This window comes from Eumetopias jubatus, unplaced genomic scaffold (assembly GCF_037043125.1).
Source record: "Eumetopias jubatus isolate StellerSeaLion01/CBP00866 unplaced genomic scaffold, mEumJub1_p1.0 scaffold_1, whole genome shotgun sequence".
In the NCBI taxonomy this organism is placed as follows: Eukaryota; Metazoa; Chordata; class Mammalia; order Carnivora; family Otariidae; genus Eumetopias; species Eumetopias jubatus.
Window position 1 is genome coordinate 205,872,914 of NW_028274807.1, and position 16,466 is coordinate 205,889,379.

Sequence of the window (16,466 nt, forward strand, 5' to 3'; positions counted from 1 at the left end):
CCAGGTGTAAAGATTTAGGAAGGGTCCTGCCTACGGACAAACGCGGGGGTCAGAGCTGGATGGGCTCAATCCTAAGGTTTTGGAGTGGCTAGAACCCCAATCTTCAAAGGATTTCCCCTCCAAAGTGGTTCTGCTGTGTTCTTCATCTCAAGCTGCTTTTCTCCAGCATTAAAATTGCATGTGCTCACATGAACTGTGATGTTTTAAAGCCCTCGCATGTGGACTTGTTCTGGGTTCGCTCCCCTTCCCTGTCGCCCCCCCCCCCTTGTAAATTAGCCTGGAGGACAGAGCAGAGAGACCACAAAAACTTTTCATGTTATCTCTGAGTATTTTAAGATATGATGAGCAACTGAATGGTCAAATTGAAAGTTATAATTGAACCTCATCAATAATTCAGTCACTGCAAGTTGAAGATGGCCCCTTAGCAAGAGTGGGTTGGCGAAGGAGATCGCCATCCTGGGCTGGCTGTGTCCTACGACCCTTTCAAAGACCTTGCCCAGTTCTCTGCAGCTTTCTTAAACTTTCTACACTTTCATCCCCTGGCCCATTTCCTTTCTGCCTGTGCCCCAGGCTTGGCCCTGGGCTCTCTTTGGGGTCAGACAGAAGTGAAGAGCTCTGGTGTCCCCTCTCAGCGTGCTCTGTCCCAGCAGCTGTAGCACTCCCTCTGGGAGCCGCTGCCGGCACCCGTGAGCGGGTTGTGACAGAGGTCTCTGCCCAGGAGCTGACCATGTAGACCGCCTGTCACTGGGGGATTCCTGGTGTCATTTGGCAGCAAGTGTCTTCAGCTCTTGTCTCAGTGGCATATTGGGCAGCTTGCAGACGTGACTCCCCCATCCCTGGGACGAGGTGGAGTGGTGAGAGGAAGTGCCAACTAGATCTGGTATTTTTCCCTTTCCCCCCTTCTGCTTTTACAGTAGCTGGAGTATGAGTAATCGCATTGAAGCTTCTAACTGCGGTCATTGGCCCAGCTTAACTAAATTGATTCCCAGAGAGAGGAATAGTTGAGGCACACTCTTGTGGTTTCCCGTCACTTGTGGATCATGTGGGATTGAAAGCTGGCCATAGGGGCGCCTGGGTGGCTCATTCGTTAAGCGTCTGCCTTCGGCTCAAGTCATGATCCCAGAGTCCTGGGATCGAGCCCCGCATCCTGCTCCTCGGGAAGCCTGTTTCTCCCTCTGCCACTCCCCCTGCTTGGGTTCCCTCTCTCATTGTGTCTCTCTCTGCCAAATAAATAAAATCTTTAAAAAAAAAAAAAAAAGGCTGGCCATAGACCATCTGGGGGATGAGCCCTTAGCACAGACCGTTGGAGCTTTGGATCTGGTGCTTCAAAGGCTTTTCCAGATTATTTGGGGTCTTGTTTTTCTCGATTGTAGATCTAATAGCTCAGAAACATTTGGGAAGTTTGAAACAGTTGTTAACTCTGTATGCCCCAAACAGCCCTTTTTCACTGGAATTGTAGTAGCTTGGAAACCTCTTTTCTTGCCTACCCTGAGATCTTTTAAAAAATCCCACGGGAAATGTATTTCAGACCAGAGCCTCTCTGATTGTTGGTGGGAAGGGGACCTTTGTCATCAGGGTGGAGGCCTCTGGGCTTGTGCATTCCATTCCTGTGAGCCAGTGGCAGGCCGACGTGGCTGCTGTCACCTTGTCACCTTGACAAACAGCCGGCCTGGCTTTGCTTCCTCTGTCCGCCTTACTGCTCTGAGGAGGTGCTTTGGAAGCACGCCCGAGTTTTAAACCTGGGAGGTCACACGAGGTGTGATGGCGGGCACTGCTGCCTAAGGTCTGAAGGAGCTGGGAGTGACCGACTCCCCCAGCGACCGTGTCGGGCCAGCGCCCCAGGCAGGAGGAAGCAGCCTGCCAGGCAGGCGCCTTGTAGCTGTGTCCTTAACCTCTCGATCCTTCTCCCAGCTGTAGTCCCCTTTTCTTTCTCGAGCCATGGCTCCTTGTCACCCAGCCTTGCTTTCCTTTTCCTGTTGCGCCGTGTTTAGTTTTCTCTGCTTTTTCAAGATTCCCCCCCCCCCCCTTTCTTTTTGTTTTGACTTTCCTCTCTCCCCTTTCAGGTCCTCGTGCTCTTTTCCTTCTATTTTCATTCTGTCCTGGCGGTGTTCTCTGTACTTTCACTTCTTCATACGCTCGCAGGTGTTGGCATCCCCCAGAGAAGCTGACCGTGATCTCGGCATTATTTTTAACCTGCAGCAAGTCTCTTTATGCCACAGCGGTATGCAAGTGTTGGGCTGGTTCACATCCAGTGATTGTACCTGGAAGGAACCCACCTCGGTCAGTTTTATTCATTATGAAAAATCACAAGACAGCATTCAAAGACTTTTAAAATAAACACAGTACTCCCGCCTCTCATTCAGGCCTCGCTTTCCCCGCCCTTCTTGTCTTTAGCGGGCCTGTTCTTCTACACGGTTAAGCATAATTGTGTATTCTTCACTCTGCTCCCTAAGTCAATGGCAGGCTTGTGGACTGCTGTTTTCCCTTCGTGCGGCAAAACACCAACGTGTGTAAGCCTTTAGAGCAGACATTGTAGTGGCTGTTTAATTCCTTCCCCAGCTGACACCTCCCCTGGGGGACGGCTCGCTGAGGTCGGGAGGAGAGGCTGTGGACATAGTGCAAAGTGTGAGGGCTTGGCCGCCAACCAGGCCAGATCCAGACATGGCTTCAGTGAGCCACATGACCCGAGAGCGGGTGATTACCTTCTCTGAACAGTGATGTCTTGGGGATCTGATGGCTGGAATGTGGAGTGTCTTCTGTGCCGAGCCGAGGACTTTGAACTTCCTGCCCGCCACAGTAGGAGTGGTCACTGGCCAGCCCTCTCCCAGTGGGGGCCAGTCAGTGTGCATCCCTTGGTGGCTGGTGGAGGACAGGATGGGTGGGGACGAGATCTGGGGCAGAGAAACCAGTCTGAAGCTTGCGCGTCTGGTGATTCGTGATGACGTGCAGAAACTCCTGTTCGGATTCTGGAACCAGAGGAGAGGGTGGGTGTCTTTTCCCTCTGAGCTCCTGGACGCATTGAAATCCCCTCATTCAGTGAATGGAAGTCACTTTGGCTGCTGCTGCCTCCTAAATACCAAGTTGTTTGTGTAGGAATTAGGACTTTGAAAGAGCATTAGCGTTTCTCCTTCCCAGACTGAGTAAGTATATGAGATCTGTGTCTAAAAACAAGCTGCCCTCTGTGTAGAGAGGACGTTTAAAGTGCACACAGTTTGATTTTCACTGTTGTACATTTTGGTAATGACTCTTTGAGGGGATGACATTTTTTTCTTTTAGGGTGGCGTGTGTCCACTTTTGACCAGTGTCTGTGGTTTTGTTTACAGATTCCCACTGGAAATCCATTATATGAATCTTATTACAAGCAGGTAAGTTTCACTGGTGTCTTTTTGGATTGAATTAGAGAGGGTGTGTCTCGGCAGGCACAAACCTGAGTAGGAGCCCAGCTGGGTCCCTTTCTGTCCTCCAAGTTATCAGCCAATAGCCAGTGGGCTGTGTGCTGCTTTATCTGAGGCCTTGTCTCAAGAGTTGTTCCCCCATTTTAGGTAGACCCGGCATACACAGGGCGAGTTGGGGCGAGTGAAGCTGCGCTTTTTCTAAAGAAGTCCGGGCTCTCAGACATTATCCTTGGGAAGGTATGTGAAGACCGATAGTGACCTCTCTTCTGAGGCTGCCCTCAAGGCTGCCCCAGTAGGCGAAGGCCAGACCCCTCTTCCAGGGGATGTGCCTCCTGGGGAGTGGGCTGGCCACTGTGAGCCTCTCAGGCTGTAACTGGTGGATATCCCACTTACTGCTTGGGCAGCAGACAAGAGGCCTGAGTGCTTTGGGGATCTTGACAGCTTATGGGTTTATTTTGGCTTTGGAGCCAAGTAGACCTGGGTATTCTCTAGGCTCTGCCACTGACCAGCTGTGTGCCCATGGGGGTGGGGGCAGGTCCTTCACCTGTTGCAAATTTGCCTCCTCACCCACAGCTCAGGAACGGCCGCTCCAGCCGACACATAAGGCCCACACGCAGTGGCAGTGGCTCTGTTCTGTGAATAAATGGGCAGTGATTGGCAGTTGCACTCATGAGCATTTTTGTGTTTCCACAGATATGGGACTTGGCTGACCCAGAAGGTAAAGGGTTCTTGGACAAACAGGTATATATATATACACATACACACAGAGCAAGTGGAGGGGCTTGGGCCAGAGCCCCGCAGGCTGGGTCACGTCTGCACTTCCTTCCTTGTTACTGCCGCAGACAAGTATTACTAGACATGAGTGCGGCCATCAGACTGTTAACACGGCAAGGTTTCATTTACTTGTGTGCTTACAGGTGATGAAAATGTTTTCAAATCCATCTATTTTGAAATCATTTAAGACTCCTGGAAGTTACAAAAACAGTCCAGAGAGTTCCGGTGTACCTTTCCTCAGCACCCCCACAGTGAGAGCTGCTTATGTCACCAGAGTGTGATGCTCAGAGGCCAGCTCGGTGCTAAACTAGAGGCCTTGCTCAGAGCTGGCTGGTTTTACGTGGACTTTTGGGGGGTTTTTGGCGTGTATAGTTCTCTGTAATTTTATTGCACAGATTCATGTAATAACCACCATAGTCATTATGACACAGAACCGCCTGGCCCCCAAAAGAATCTCTCTCATGTTGCCCCATGGCAGTCACACCCTAACCGTGGTTAGGTTCCTTCTGGTTCCATCTCCAGCATGATTTTGTCATTTTGAGAATGTTCTGTAAATGGAAATTTATAGTACTTATACATGATTTTATTTTATTTTATTTTATTTTATTTTTTTAAAGATTTATTTATTTGAGAGAGAGAGAATGAGAGATAGAGAGCACGAGAGGGAAGAGGGTCAGAGGGAGAAGCAGACTCCCTGCTGAGCAGGGAGCCCGATGTGGGACTCGATCCCGGGACTCCAGGATCATGACCTGAGCCGAAGGCAGTCGCTCAACCGACTGAGCCACCCAGGCGCCCTTATACATGATTTTAAATGGTGATATTTTAATTTAGTTCAGTTTTTCCCCAAACCGTATCCCAAGGGATGCCGTTCCTGGTGTCCTACTGTCCATGATCTGATCCTCTGGGAAAGCACCATCAGCTCTTCCTCCCTTCCTTGAGATTCACACGGTACGTCTGCACGTTGAAAGAGTCTGAGGACCTTGTGGACGAGAAACCTGTTAACTTTGTCTAATGAAGTTCCCAGAAACTTTCTTACATCCCCTTTTCTGTACACTCCACTCAGGCATTCTGTGGACATCAGTCTGAGAAAGTTTGATCTAGCGCACCTGTCTTTGAAGATGTTTTTAAAACTCTGATTGTGTTTATAGCTTTAAAACAGTTCGTGTTCTCAGGCTATTTGATCAATTAAAAAAAATTAGGTGATGCTCTGTGAGTCCACTAAGTCTGTGGCATGGCCAGCTCTGGGTTAGGAGGAGGGCGGGGAAGAGCAAAGGCCCCTGATGGCCTAGTTCAGGTCCTTTGTCCCTGCATGGGAGGTAAGGTTCACATCGGGCCGGGGGGGGGGGGGGGGGCGCATGGGGCGAGTGGGAGAGGCTATCTTCAGCAAGGCCAGGGGATCACAGTGAATCGTGACAGTCAGTTCCCAAACAACTGTCTATTTCAAACCATTTTTAAAAAGTCAACACATATATTTTTTTTTAAAGATTTTATTTATTTATTTGACAGAGAGAGCAAGAGAGGGAACACAAACAGGGGGAATGGGAGAGGGAGAAGCAGGCTTCCCGCCCAGCGGGGAGCCCGATGCGGGGCTTGATCCCAGGACCCTGGGACCATGACCTGAGCCGAAGGCAGACGCTTAACGACTGAGCCACCCAGGCGCCCAAAAAAAGTCAACACATGTTTGAATCATCATTTATTTATAATCTTAAACTCTAGTCTGCCGCTTCTCTAATCTAACATTTTCCTAAATGTCGGGAGCTTGTTATTGCTTAAAATACATTTATTTGAGGGGCGCCTGGCTGGCTCAGTTGATAGAGCATGTGACTCTTGATCTCAGGGTCGTGAGTTCAAGCCCCATGTTGGGCATAAAGCTTCCTTAAAAAATAATAAAGGTATTAAAAAATATATTCATTTGAAATTTTGGATTGTCCAGAGTGCAATGGACTGAGTCCATTGGCATATTCACTTAAACAGTGCTCCACTGTTTTGCACAGGGGGACCTTTTGCACATTGAGTCATTGCACATGACTTTTGCACATTGAGTCTTCATTGTTGCAGTGAAGTGAAATCCCTCTCTCCCAAAGCCCGCGGCTGCAGACAGCTCTCCCCCTGTCATCGCCAGCTGGCTAGTGTTTACCCCTCCCCCTTTTTTGGATTTGCAGGGTTTCTATGTTGCACTGAGACTAGTGGCCTGTGCACAGAGCGGCCATGAAGTTACCTTGAGCAATCTGAATTTGAACATGCCGCCACCTAAATTCGTAAGTGTCAAAATCCTTCGGTTCTTCGTGCTCTTCTGGTATCATCTGTTGATCTGTGTTTTTCTCTCTTTTTTTAATCGAGATGGAATTCATATAACCTAAAACTCACCATTTTAAACTGAACAACTTGGTGACATTTAATACATTCACAGTGCTGTACGACTGGCCCCTCCCTCTAGGTCCAGAACGTTTTCATCACCCCAAAAGGAAACCCTTTACCCAGTTAGTAACCCCTCACGGGATCCCCCACCCCCAGCCCCTGGCAGCCATTCATCTCTCTGTATGGATTTGCCTGTTGTGGGCATTTTATGGAATCGTAGATCTGGCTGCTTTCACTCATCGTAATGTTTCCAGGGATCATCCGCCCCGTAACGGGTGTTAGTGCTTGGTTCCTTTTCATTGCCAAGTCAGACCGCATTCTATGGTCCGTCCATTCCTCTGGTGGTGGACATGACAATTCGTGTTCTGGGATTTGTTTGCACTCCTGTTTTCAGTTCTTGGAGTGGAATTGCTGGGGCATATGGTAATTCTTGTGTTTAACTTTTTGAGGCTTTCGCCATTTTGAAAGCACTTGGAAATGTGTGTCCTTTGCACAAACACGTCCTCTGGAGTTGAATTCCATGCCAGCTACAGCTGAGTGTTTCTTTTCCTTTCCAGCACGATACCAGCAGCCCTCTGATGGTCACGCCGCCATCTGCAGAGGCCCATTGGGCTGTGAGGGTGAGTGACCCCCGGTGGCGCCCCTCAGCCGTCCTCCACGTGCAGTTGTTTTAGCCACTTACGGTATTCAAAATGCTGCATGGGATGATTGTACCTGGTCTGTTTCAGAGTGAGTTTGCCACAGAATTTAACCAAGATACTCTTTCAGATTAAAATCTTTAAATGGCCGTGACCTTTTTGGACATTGCCCTGCTAAGGCAGTTAGCTGAGTTTCAGGCGATGGATTCTTAAAATTTTACAGTTATATTTTGCATTTCTGGGTCATGTTGTGTGGTTTTTGCTGCCTGGGTTGGTTAAACAGGGTAGAAGGGCCACTTGTGAGAACTTGCAAGCGTGAAAACCTCTAAGATATCTTCGTAGCTCTCACTTTTATTTGTAGCCAGTTCATGCGTTATTATTCATTCCTTTCTGTTGCTGTCTTTGCTTTTGGAAAAGCTCTCAGTACCTGAGGGGACAACCTCCATGTCCCAAGTCTTTTCTAGAAGCAGCAAAGAAAGACACAAGCGATACCCTCTAATAGGATAACCTCTAATATAACCTCTAATAGGTACAGAATTAGTCCTAAAGAAAATGCACGTGGGACATGGAGACGGTTCCCAGATACTGAGACCTCCTCACTCCTCAGTTGTAAGGGGATTGTCACATTTCCTCACTTCTAGTTGGCTTAAGTACTAGCATTAATAACAGTCTTGCTATATAATAAAGACCCCCTGCCCCCCGCCCCACCTCAAGTACATTTATCCTGTTTTTACACGGTTTTTCTGTTCCGTCCTTGGAAGGGTTTGGAGAAGGGGAGGTTTGGCCAGGGAGAGGGCAGGAGGCAGCCTCATGTGACCAAGGAATTGTGGAGTCACGTCTGGGAGCAATTGAGCACTTTGCCGGCAGCAATCACAGTACTAAGGAGTTCCTTCTTTGTAGTCCAGTTGCACGGCACCTACTTGGAAAAGAGCTGCTTTGTTGTGGAAAACGATGCCGGAGAGCTCTTAGTCCTTGAACTGTTCCAGTCCCTTTCTGGCAGGGCTGCACTGAGGCCTCCTGAGAAGGGCTGGTGCCAGAGGAGGCTGCAAGGCCTCACATAGGAGGCTGGGCAGGAATGGTTCTGTGATGGGGGCAGACTGTTTTCAAGAGAGATTCAGCCGTTTCAGTCAGAGAAACAGTGACAAAGCTGAAGTGCCAAGTGTTCTTTTCCGTTGGGAGAGCTGCTGGTCTTCAAGCTGGTGGGCAGAATTCGAGACACTTGAGGGGGACACAGGGTGCTCACCGTCTCGGTGCCTCCTGGGTGCAGTGTCTGTGTGCGCTCTCCTTTCTGTGTTCTTCTTTTCTTTTTTTTTTTTTAAGATTTTATTTATTTATTTGAGAGAGAGAATGAGAGATAGAGAGCATGAGAGGGAAGAGGGTCAGGTGGAGAAGCAGACTCCCTGCTGAGCAGGGAGGCCGATGCGGGACTCGATCCCGGGACTCCAGGATCATGACCTGAGCCGAAGGCAGTCGCTTAACCAACTGAGCCACCCAGGCGCCCCTCTTATTTTCTTTTTAATTGTGGTAGAATATAGGTGACATGAAGTTCACCATCTTTTTTTTTTTTTAAGATTTTATTTATTTATTTGACAGAGAGAGACACAGTGAGAGAGGGAACACAAGCAGGGGGAGTGGGAGAGGGAGAAGCAGGCTTCCTGCCGGGAGGGAGCCCGATGCGGGGCCCGATCCCAGGACCCCGGGATCATGACCTGAGCTGAAGGCAGACGCCCAACGACTGAGCCACCCAGGCGCCCCTCACCATCTTGACCATTTTTTTTTTTTTAAAGATTTATTTTAGAGAGAGAGAACGCACGCATGTATGCATACACACATGCATGCACGTGGACGGGAAGGGCAGGGAGAGGGAGAGAGAAAATATGCAGACAATTTAGAGGGAGAGAACGCACGCATGCGCACACACATGCATGCACATGGACGGGAAGGGCAGGGAGAAGGAGAGGGAGAGAGAGAATCTCAAGCAGACACCGTGCTGAGCAGGTAGCCCAACGCAGGGCTCGATCCCATAACCCTGAGATCATGACTGGGCCGAAACCAAGAGTCAGACGCTCAACTGACTGAGCCACCTGGCACCCCCACCATCTTGACCATTTTTAAGCATATAGTTCAGTAGCATTAGGTACATTCACACTGTTGTGCAGCCATCTCCACCATCCATCTCTAGAACTTTCTCATCGCTCCAAAGTGAAACTCTGTCCCCATTAAACACTAACTCCTCCCTGCCCCGCCCCAGCCCCTGGCGCCCACCTGTCTGCTTCTTGTCTCTGAGAATGTGACTCCTCTAGGGACCTCATAGAAGTGGAATCACAGTACCTGTCCTGTGGTGTCTGGCTTATTTCAATCAGCATAGTGTCCTCAGGGTTCATCCCTGTTGAGTCTGGGTCAGAATCTCTTGTTTTTGAGGCTGAAGAACATTCCACTGCGTGGATGCACCACACTTTGATTATCCATTCTGTCAACAGATGCTTGTGAGGGTTTCTTAGTGCTCCCGTGGCTCCAGCTCGTGGGCAGAGCGGGTAGTGAGGGGTCTGCAACCCGCCCCCCCCGCCCCGGTCCAGTCACTATGGGTTTTATTTCCGGAGGAGGGCAGACTGCCCCTGCCCAGACCTGCCTCACCGACGGCCCCTCGGACATGCCGCCCGCATTTCGTATTTCATAGCGGCCGTAGCTGCTACTTTGTGTTGTAAGTCCCGTCCAGACCTCTCTGTTCATGAGGAGCTTTTATAATTTATTTTCTTACTCTGAGAGGATTTCCTGTTCTTAAAGTTGATTTTGATAATTGCTTGCTTAAGTCTTTGGTTTATTTTTATACTTGGTTCTTGAGCTCCTTTAGTTCTGTAGATTGACATCCAGATTTAGTTGTTTGTCTTAAAGAACAAAAACCCATTCACACTTGCATCTTTCTCATCCTGGTGAGCTCCTAGGAGGGAGGTAGGGGCGATCGTTGTCTCCCAGGCAGCCCCCGTGGTGGAGAGCGAGGCCCATGGCCAGGTCCTCTCTCCTCATTGACCTTGGCCTCCAAATTCGTAGTTGCCAGGGAGCTGTTTCCTTCAGGGTAGAGGTTCACTCTGGAACTGCTGTAAGACGTCCTGTGCTTTTAGGCAAGGCCAATGGCAGGTCCTTGCCTGTTTTCATTCCGCTTTGGGTCAGAGGTCATTTTAGACTCTCCCACGGGCACCCTTTTGTTACTCACTCAGGCTATCCCTTTCCAACTAGGTGGAAGAAAAGGCAAAATTCGACGGAATTTTTGAAAGCCTCTTACCCATCAGTGGTTTGCTCTCTGGAGACAAAGTCAAGCCAGTCCTCATGAACTCAAAGCTGCCTCTTGATGTCCTGGGCCGGGTAAGTGGTTCTCTCACATCCTGAACTGCTGCTGACTTCCGTCCGCCCCGAGCTTGCTCCCCACGCACACGTATGAGGCTTTGTACACGGCCATACACCATCAGGGGCTTTGTAAGAGCCGACGTGCGTGGAGAACTTGCTATGGTCAAGTTGGCTTAGGGCCTCGTGGATGTGACTCACGATACTCCCCAGCCTGTGGGAAGATGCTGGTGTGGGCCCATTGCACGCCTGGGGAGGCAGCTTCAGAAGTGAGCCTGCTGCCCAGGGCCCAAAGATGGACAGAGGTGAGGTTTGGACCCAGACCTGGGATTTCCCCTACCCCGTATGCTTCTGGGGAGAAGTATGGGAGTGTATGTCTAGAACTCTTTGCTTCTTTTCTATTTTTTTTTTTTAAAGGTTTATTTATTTTAAAGAGAGAGCGTGAGTGGGAGGGGCAGAGAGAGGGGGGAGAGAGAATCTCAAGCAGACTCTGCACCAAGCGTGGAGCCCAACATAGGGCTCAGTCAGACCTGAGCCTACACCAAGAGTCAGATGCTCAACTGACTGTACCACCCAGGTGCCCCTCTTTTCTATTTTTAATTACTTTTCTTCTGCCTATGAGCTTGAGGTAAAGGTACTTTAAATTCTGCAAGTTTAGAAAAAATTTTATGCATTCTCTTAAAAAAAAAGCCCTTAGTTTTGTTCCTATTAAATACAAGTTTTTTAGATACAGCTTTTTATTCCAGACTGTCTTCCCTCCAGTGAGGTTTGCATCATGGCCCTGTGTGTTTGCTCTGTGCCCAAAGCCCAGTTCCACAAGGCTGTCCATACTGAGTTCCCTGCTCTGCACTGAGAAGGGATGGATGTTGTCATCTGTCTGGACTGGATCACGGGGAGGTGGCAGGCACAGGCCCAGAGCAGGGGACTGAGCGTCGTCCCTGCTGCCCCAGGCGACACCTGTGGGTCTCGCTCAGGACATTTGGTAGAACCTTTGGGAAAGGTGCAAATTCCTGTCCTTTGGATTCACCTCATACTGTTTCTGTTTGACTATGACTTTTGTGGACACTGGCCCATTTGATAGGACCCAGGTAGAGCCTATCTTAATACAGTATTTTGAAAGAAGGCCACTAAGAAATGGGAGTCTCTCAAATCCCTTTGTTCCCTTTTGTCTGTGGCCTGGTGTAGGCGGAGCTCTGTCATGGGGACCAAGCATCTTTATAAGCCATGAGTTTTAATTGCAGCAGGATGGGGCTACCCCGTCCTGCACGTGATGTGGTTTGTCAGTCCTTGCAGAATACCTGACGACTGGATGTAATCCTGTTGTAGAGCCAGATCACGAACAAGACAGAGAGACTGACAGAGGTGGAATGTGCTTCATGAGAAAGGGAGCTGTGGCTGGGAAGGGTGCATTCTGCAGATCTTCTGCGGGGCTCCAAGTCTTGTGGCACACAGGTCACTTCTCATCTGCTTTTCTGCACATGCCAGGCTTATGTGCACCCATTCAAGCATGTGCACATGCATCCACATCCATGCACCCATCCACCTGTGCGTGTGTGCATCCATATCCATGCACTTATCCATACCTCCATACACTTGCATCCAGATCCATGCACTTATCCATACCTCCGCACACATGCATCCAGATCCATGCACTTATCCATACCTCCGCACACATGCATCCACATCCATGCACCCATCCACCTGTGCATGTGTGCATCCATATCCATGCACTTATCCATACCTCCACACACATGCATCCAGATCCATGCACTTATCCATACCTCCACACACATGCATCCAGATCCATGCACCCATCCATCTGTGCGTGCGTGCATCCACATCCATGCACCCATCCACCTGTGCATGCATCCACATCCATGCACCCATCCATCTGTGCATGCATCCACATCCATGCACCCATCCACCTGTGCATGCATCCACATCCATGCACCCATCCACCTGTGCGTGCGTGCATCCACATCCATACACCCATCCACCTGTGCGTGCGTGCATCCACATCCATGCACCCATCCACCTGTGCATGCATCCACATCCATGCACCCATCCACCTGTGCGTGCGTGCATCCACATCCATGCACTTATCCATACCTCCGCACACATGCATCCATATCCATGCATCTATCCACCTATGCGTGTGTGCATCCGCATCCATGCACCCATCCATATCTTCGCACACGTGCATTCATAGGCATGCACCCATCCATCTGTGCACCCATCCATCCATGCAGGTGTGCTTCCATATTCATGCACCCATCCGTCTGTGCACCCGTCTATCCGCGATGCATCAGTGCACTCGTGTATCCGTGCCTCTCTGCTTCTGTTCATTCATCCGTGCTTCCGTGCACCAACCATCCATTCAGTCATTCAGGAAGTTTGGAGTCTGCTTGGGGCTAGGCCTTTTGCTGAGCACCGGGAAGATGGGGATGAAATTGGATGTAGTCCAGGAGAGCAAATAAATAAATAACAGTTAAGATCATAATATTTATTTATCGAGGGCTTACTGCACGCCAAGCCCCATTATAGCAGTTTGCGTGAATGAAGTCCTTCAGGACTTGAAACAACCTTGTTATGGATGGCATCCTTTCCATTTTCTAGATTAGGAAAAGGGGGACTTCAGAGTGGCCGATAAGCTTCTCAGGGTCTCATGGAGAGGGGAGTGAAGCCCTGGGTGGTCCCCAGAGCCCTCACTCTTCCTGGTGACCCCCTACTGCCCATTGCCTCCCTGATATTGTGGTTCTGCCCGGTGAGGACAGTGGCAGAGGGGAGATGCCTGACCCACCAGAGCAGAGGGGTACGGGGCAGGCAGGGAAGGCTTCCTAGAGTAGGCACTTCTGGATCGTGTCCTCCAGAGAGAAGAGATGGGTGGCTGACGATGGGATGGGAAGACCAGGCGCATGACAGCATGAGGAGAGGCATGCTGGGGAGGGCTGGTGTTCTTACCGGGCACTTCCTCCCCCAGGGATGTTGAGCAGTGTCTGGAGACAGTTCTGGTTGTCCTGTCTGGGTCAGGTGTTGTTGGCATCAGGTGGGTGGAGGCCAGGGACGCTGCTCAACATCACTTGGGCCCAGGTCAGCCCCACCACAGAGAGTGATGCAGTCCTCAATGTCAGTGGTGCTGAGGTGGAGAGGCCCTGGGCAGGGAGAGGCGTGGAGCCAGGAAGTCTTGTTCTAGTCCAGTTCCCTGAGCAAGTTCCATGTCTTTGGAAAAGTTACTCTTCATGAACCTCTGCTTCCTTAATTGAACCCGGAGGCATAAAGCACTCAGCCTGATGCAGAATGCCTCTGAAAGGTCATCTGTCTGCTTGAAGGGACTGTGAACACTTTGGGCTCCCTAGAGATCAAGGTGGAGTCCCTGGAAGCTGGACTGTGGTGCAGGGACCTGCATAGGGCACAGGGGGCTTCATGTGCCAGTCTAGGGGACAGGCTCAGAGTGTATTCTAGAACAGTCCCCATGGTAACCCTGGGGAAAGGATTAGAGGCAAAGAGGCCAGCTGGAGGCTCTGGCCTCTGTGGAGTATTGGAGGGGCCCAAGTCAAGGACAGCAGCAGGGCTGGGGAGGAGGACCTGCCCATGAGAAATGTCCCTGGGCTGATGTCACTCATGATTGAGAGGGGACCAGCACATGAAGCACCATGTTTGGACGCTAAGGTATCTGCTTAGCTCTGGGCACTGGCGCCGTGCCCAGCGTTGTCCGAGTCAGGCAGGCCTGCTGGTTCGGGGTGGGGCTGACTTGGGTCACAAAGCTAGTGCTTTGATTGTACTTTAGAAAATCTGGCACCTGGCCTTTGACCCAGAATAGGAACCTGTACCTGCCTGCCTCATCTTCAGGGTGCCAAGTGGGCCAAGCATACTTGGTGGCACCTGCCTCACCATCCACCAGTGGTGAAGGCACGCCCACAGCCCTGCTCAGCGTGAATGGTGGTGGGTGGCTTGTGTTTGGAGCAACACCTGGTGCCAAAACCAAAACAATTTTTCTATCTAAGAATTCCTGGTAAGACGATAAAGAGAAAACCAAGGTGGACGTGTTTATAATTATGATTATTTGTGAGAGAAAATGAACATCATATAACAAAAAGGATCTTGGAATTGACGATACTTCATCAGCTAGTGGTTTTTCAGAGAACCCACCAACTGGTTCTCAAATGCATTTTGATTGCCTTGTCTTAACCCTGCTATGCACCGAGCACTCGGAATCTGAGTTCTGGCAGGCGTGCTTCCTTCCCCAGTAAGCCTTGCTCTCTTTCCCTTGCAGGTCTGGGACCTCAGTGACATCGACAAGGATGGGCACCTGGACAGAGATGAGTTTGCTGTGGTAGGCCTCTGCTGTGACTCTCTTTTTTCCACTCTGCTGAGGAAGGAAATGTTTCTCGAGTCGTGTTTTTTTTTTCCTCTGATTTTTAGAAAGTGTTTATTTTGATGTACTTTGGATTTAAAGAAAAGTGACAGAAATACAGAGAATTCTTCTGAATACCCTTGAGTCACATTCCCCAGTGATAACTTTTTTACCACATTGCTTGATCCTCCTCCTCCGCTCCTGTCTCGCCATATGCACGTATGTATACACACACGTAACATTTTCCTTTGAGCCATTTTGGAGTCGGTTCCGGACACCATACCTTTTTGTCCCAGAATACTTCAGTGTGTATTTCCTAAAACCAGGGAATTCTCTTACACACCCAGTGTCCAATTCAAAATCAAGAAATTAACATTGACAGTGTCTAATTTATCATACTATTTTGTGTCTTATCGTATAGTTTCTGTGTTAATCTGTCATCATGTATTACCTAAGGATATTATTCAGACCTTGCCAGTTGTCCCCAAACATCCTTTGCAGCAAAGAAGTTCCAGCTTCCTGTGTTACGTTCCGCAGCTCCGTCTCTTTTGTGTCCTCTAATCTGGAGCAAGAGCTCCCTTTGTCTCTACGTCTCATGGGTATTTTGAAGAGCGCAGGCCAATAGTTGTAGAGGGTCCCTCAGCTTGGGGATATCGGCTGTTTCCTCACGATGATCCAGGTCGTGCACTTGCATGGGGCAGGACCCCACCGAGCTGATGCTTGTTTTTCTTGGGGTCCGTGCCATCTACAGGACCTGTGGTATCTTACCCCACATTGTCGACACGGTGTCGACCTTGATTGCAGTTGGTAGAGGCTGTGGGTTTCTCTGCAGAGTTACTCTCTTCCTGTGTACTCAGTCTCTTGTGGGAGACACACGGGGACTGGACCGCCCCATTACTCTTCCACCTCTCACCCGCTAGTTCTCGCGTCCCCCCAGGAGTCTCACCTGATTGAGTGACGATTATGGTGGTTGCCAGACGAGTCTCTAATTCTGGCACTTCTTGCACATTTTCTGGTTTGCCTTCTACTATAGGGGTTTGTATCACAGTGGACTCAGGGCTGCATCCTTTGTTCCATGGTTTATAATCTTTTAGTGGCATGATTTATTTTGCCCATATGGAGCTCCTCCCTGCTGGCTCCTTTGTTCTTTGGTCACATCACATCATTGTCTGAGCACTTGCTTCCTTTTGGCTTGGGGGGATGCTCCTGGCTCCTCCTGTGTATTAGGAAATACCTGCCCCGGCCCTGGTTCTCCAGGGAGCCCCGGTTCCATGTAGTGGCGAATGGTGTTAGAAACCAGGATGTGGGCTCTGGGGTGCTCAGTGCCCCTGGGGTGCCACTGCTTTCAGGACCTCTTAGTAGACAGAGCTGGAAGTAGGTGTGTATAGACGGGCCCAGCAGGTGCCCCAGGGCACCACCATCTGCTTTCAGGTCTGCTTATGTCTGAGCCCTGGTACTCCCGCCCTCTTCTTTTAATGGCCCTGGTGTTTCTGTGTGTTGATCAGGGCTTTCCCGTCCTATAGGCTGCTTTCCCATGCAGCTGTGCCTTCCACACCCTTGTAGCTCCCCACCTTCCTCTTCAGCTGCCCAGCGGCCAGGCTCATGTCC

The 16,466-nt window shown here is 50.0% G+C and overlaps 1 protein-coding gene across 10 annotated transcripts in view; it reads left to right on the forward strand.

The window, feature by feature from the left end:
- EPS15L1 (epidermal growth factor receptor pathway substrate 15 like 1) overlaps positions 1-16,466 on the forward strand; it is a 94,703-nt gene that overhangs the window by 20,467 nt on the left and 57,770 nt on the right. For 9 of the 10 annotated variants that reach the window (XM_028086963.2, XM_028086962.2, XM_028086968.2 and 6 more), the window contains exons 2-8: positions 3,324-3,365; positions 3,543-3,632; positions 4,089-4,136; positions 6,332-6,427; positions 7,085-7,147; positions 10,400-10,525; positions 14,778-14,837. In XM_028086963.2, coding sequence (XP_027942764.1) covers positions 3,324-3,365; positions 3,543-3,632; positions 4,089-4,136; positions 6,332-6,427; positions 7,085-7,147; positions 10,400-10,525; positions 14,778-14,837 — 525 coding nt within the window. The remainder of the gene's footprint in view (positions 1-3,323; positions 3,366-3,542; positions 3,633-4,088; positions 4,137-6,331; positions 6,428-7,084; positions 7,148-10,399; positions 10,526-14,777; positions 14,838-16,466) is intronic. The other variant, XM_028086965.2, reaches the window with a different exon arrangement.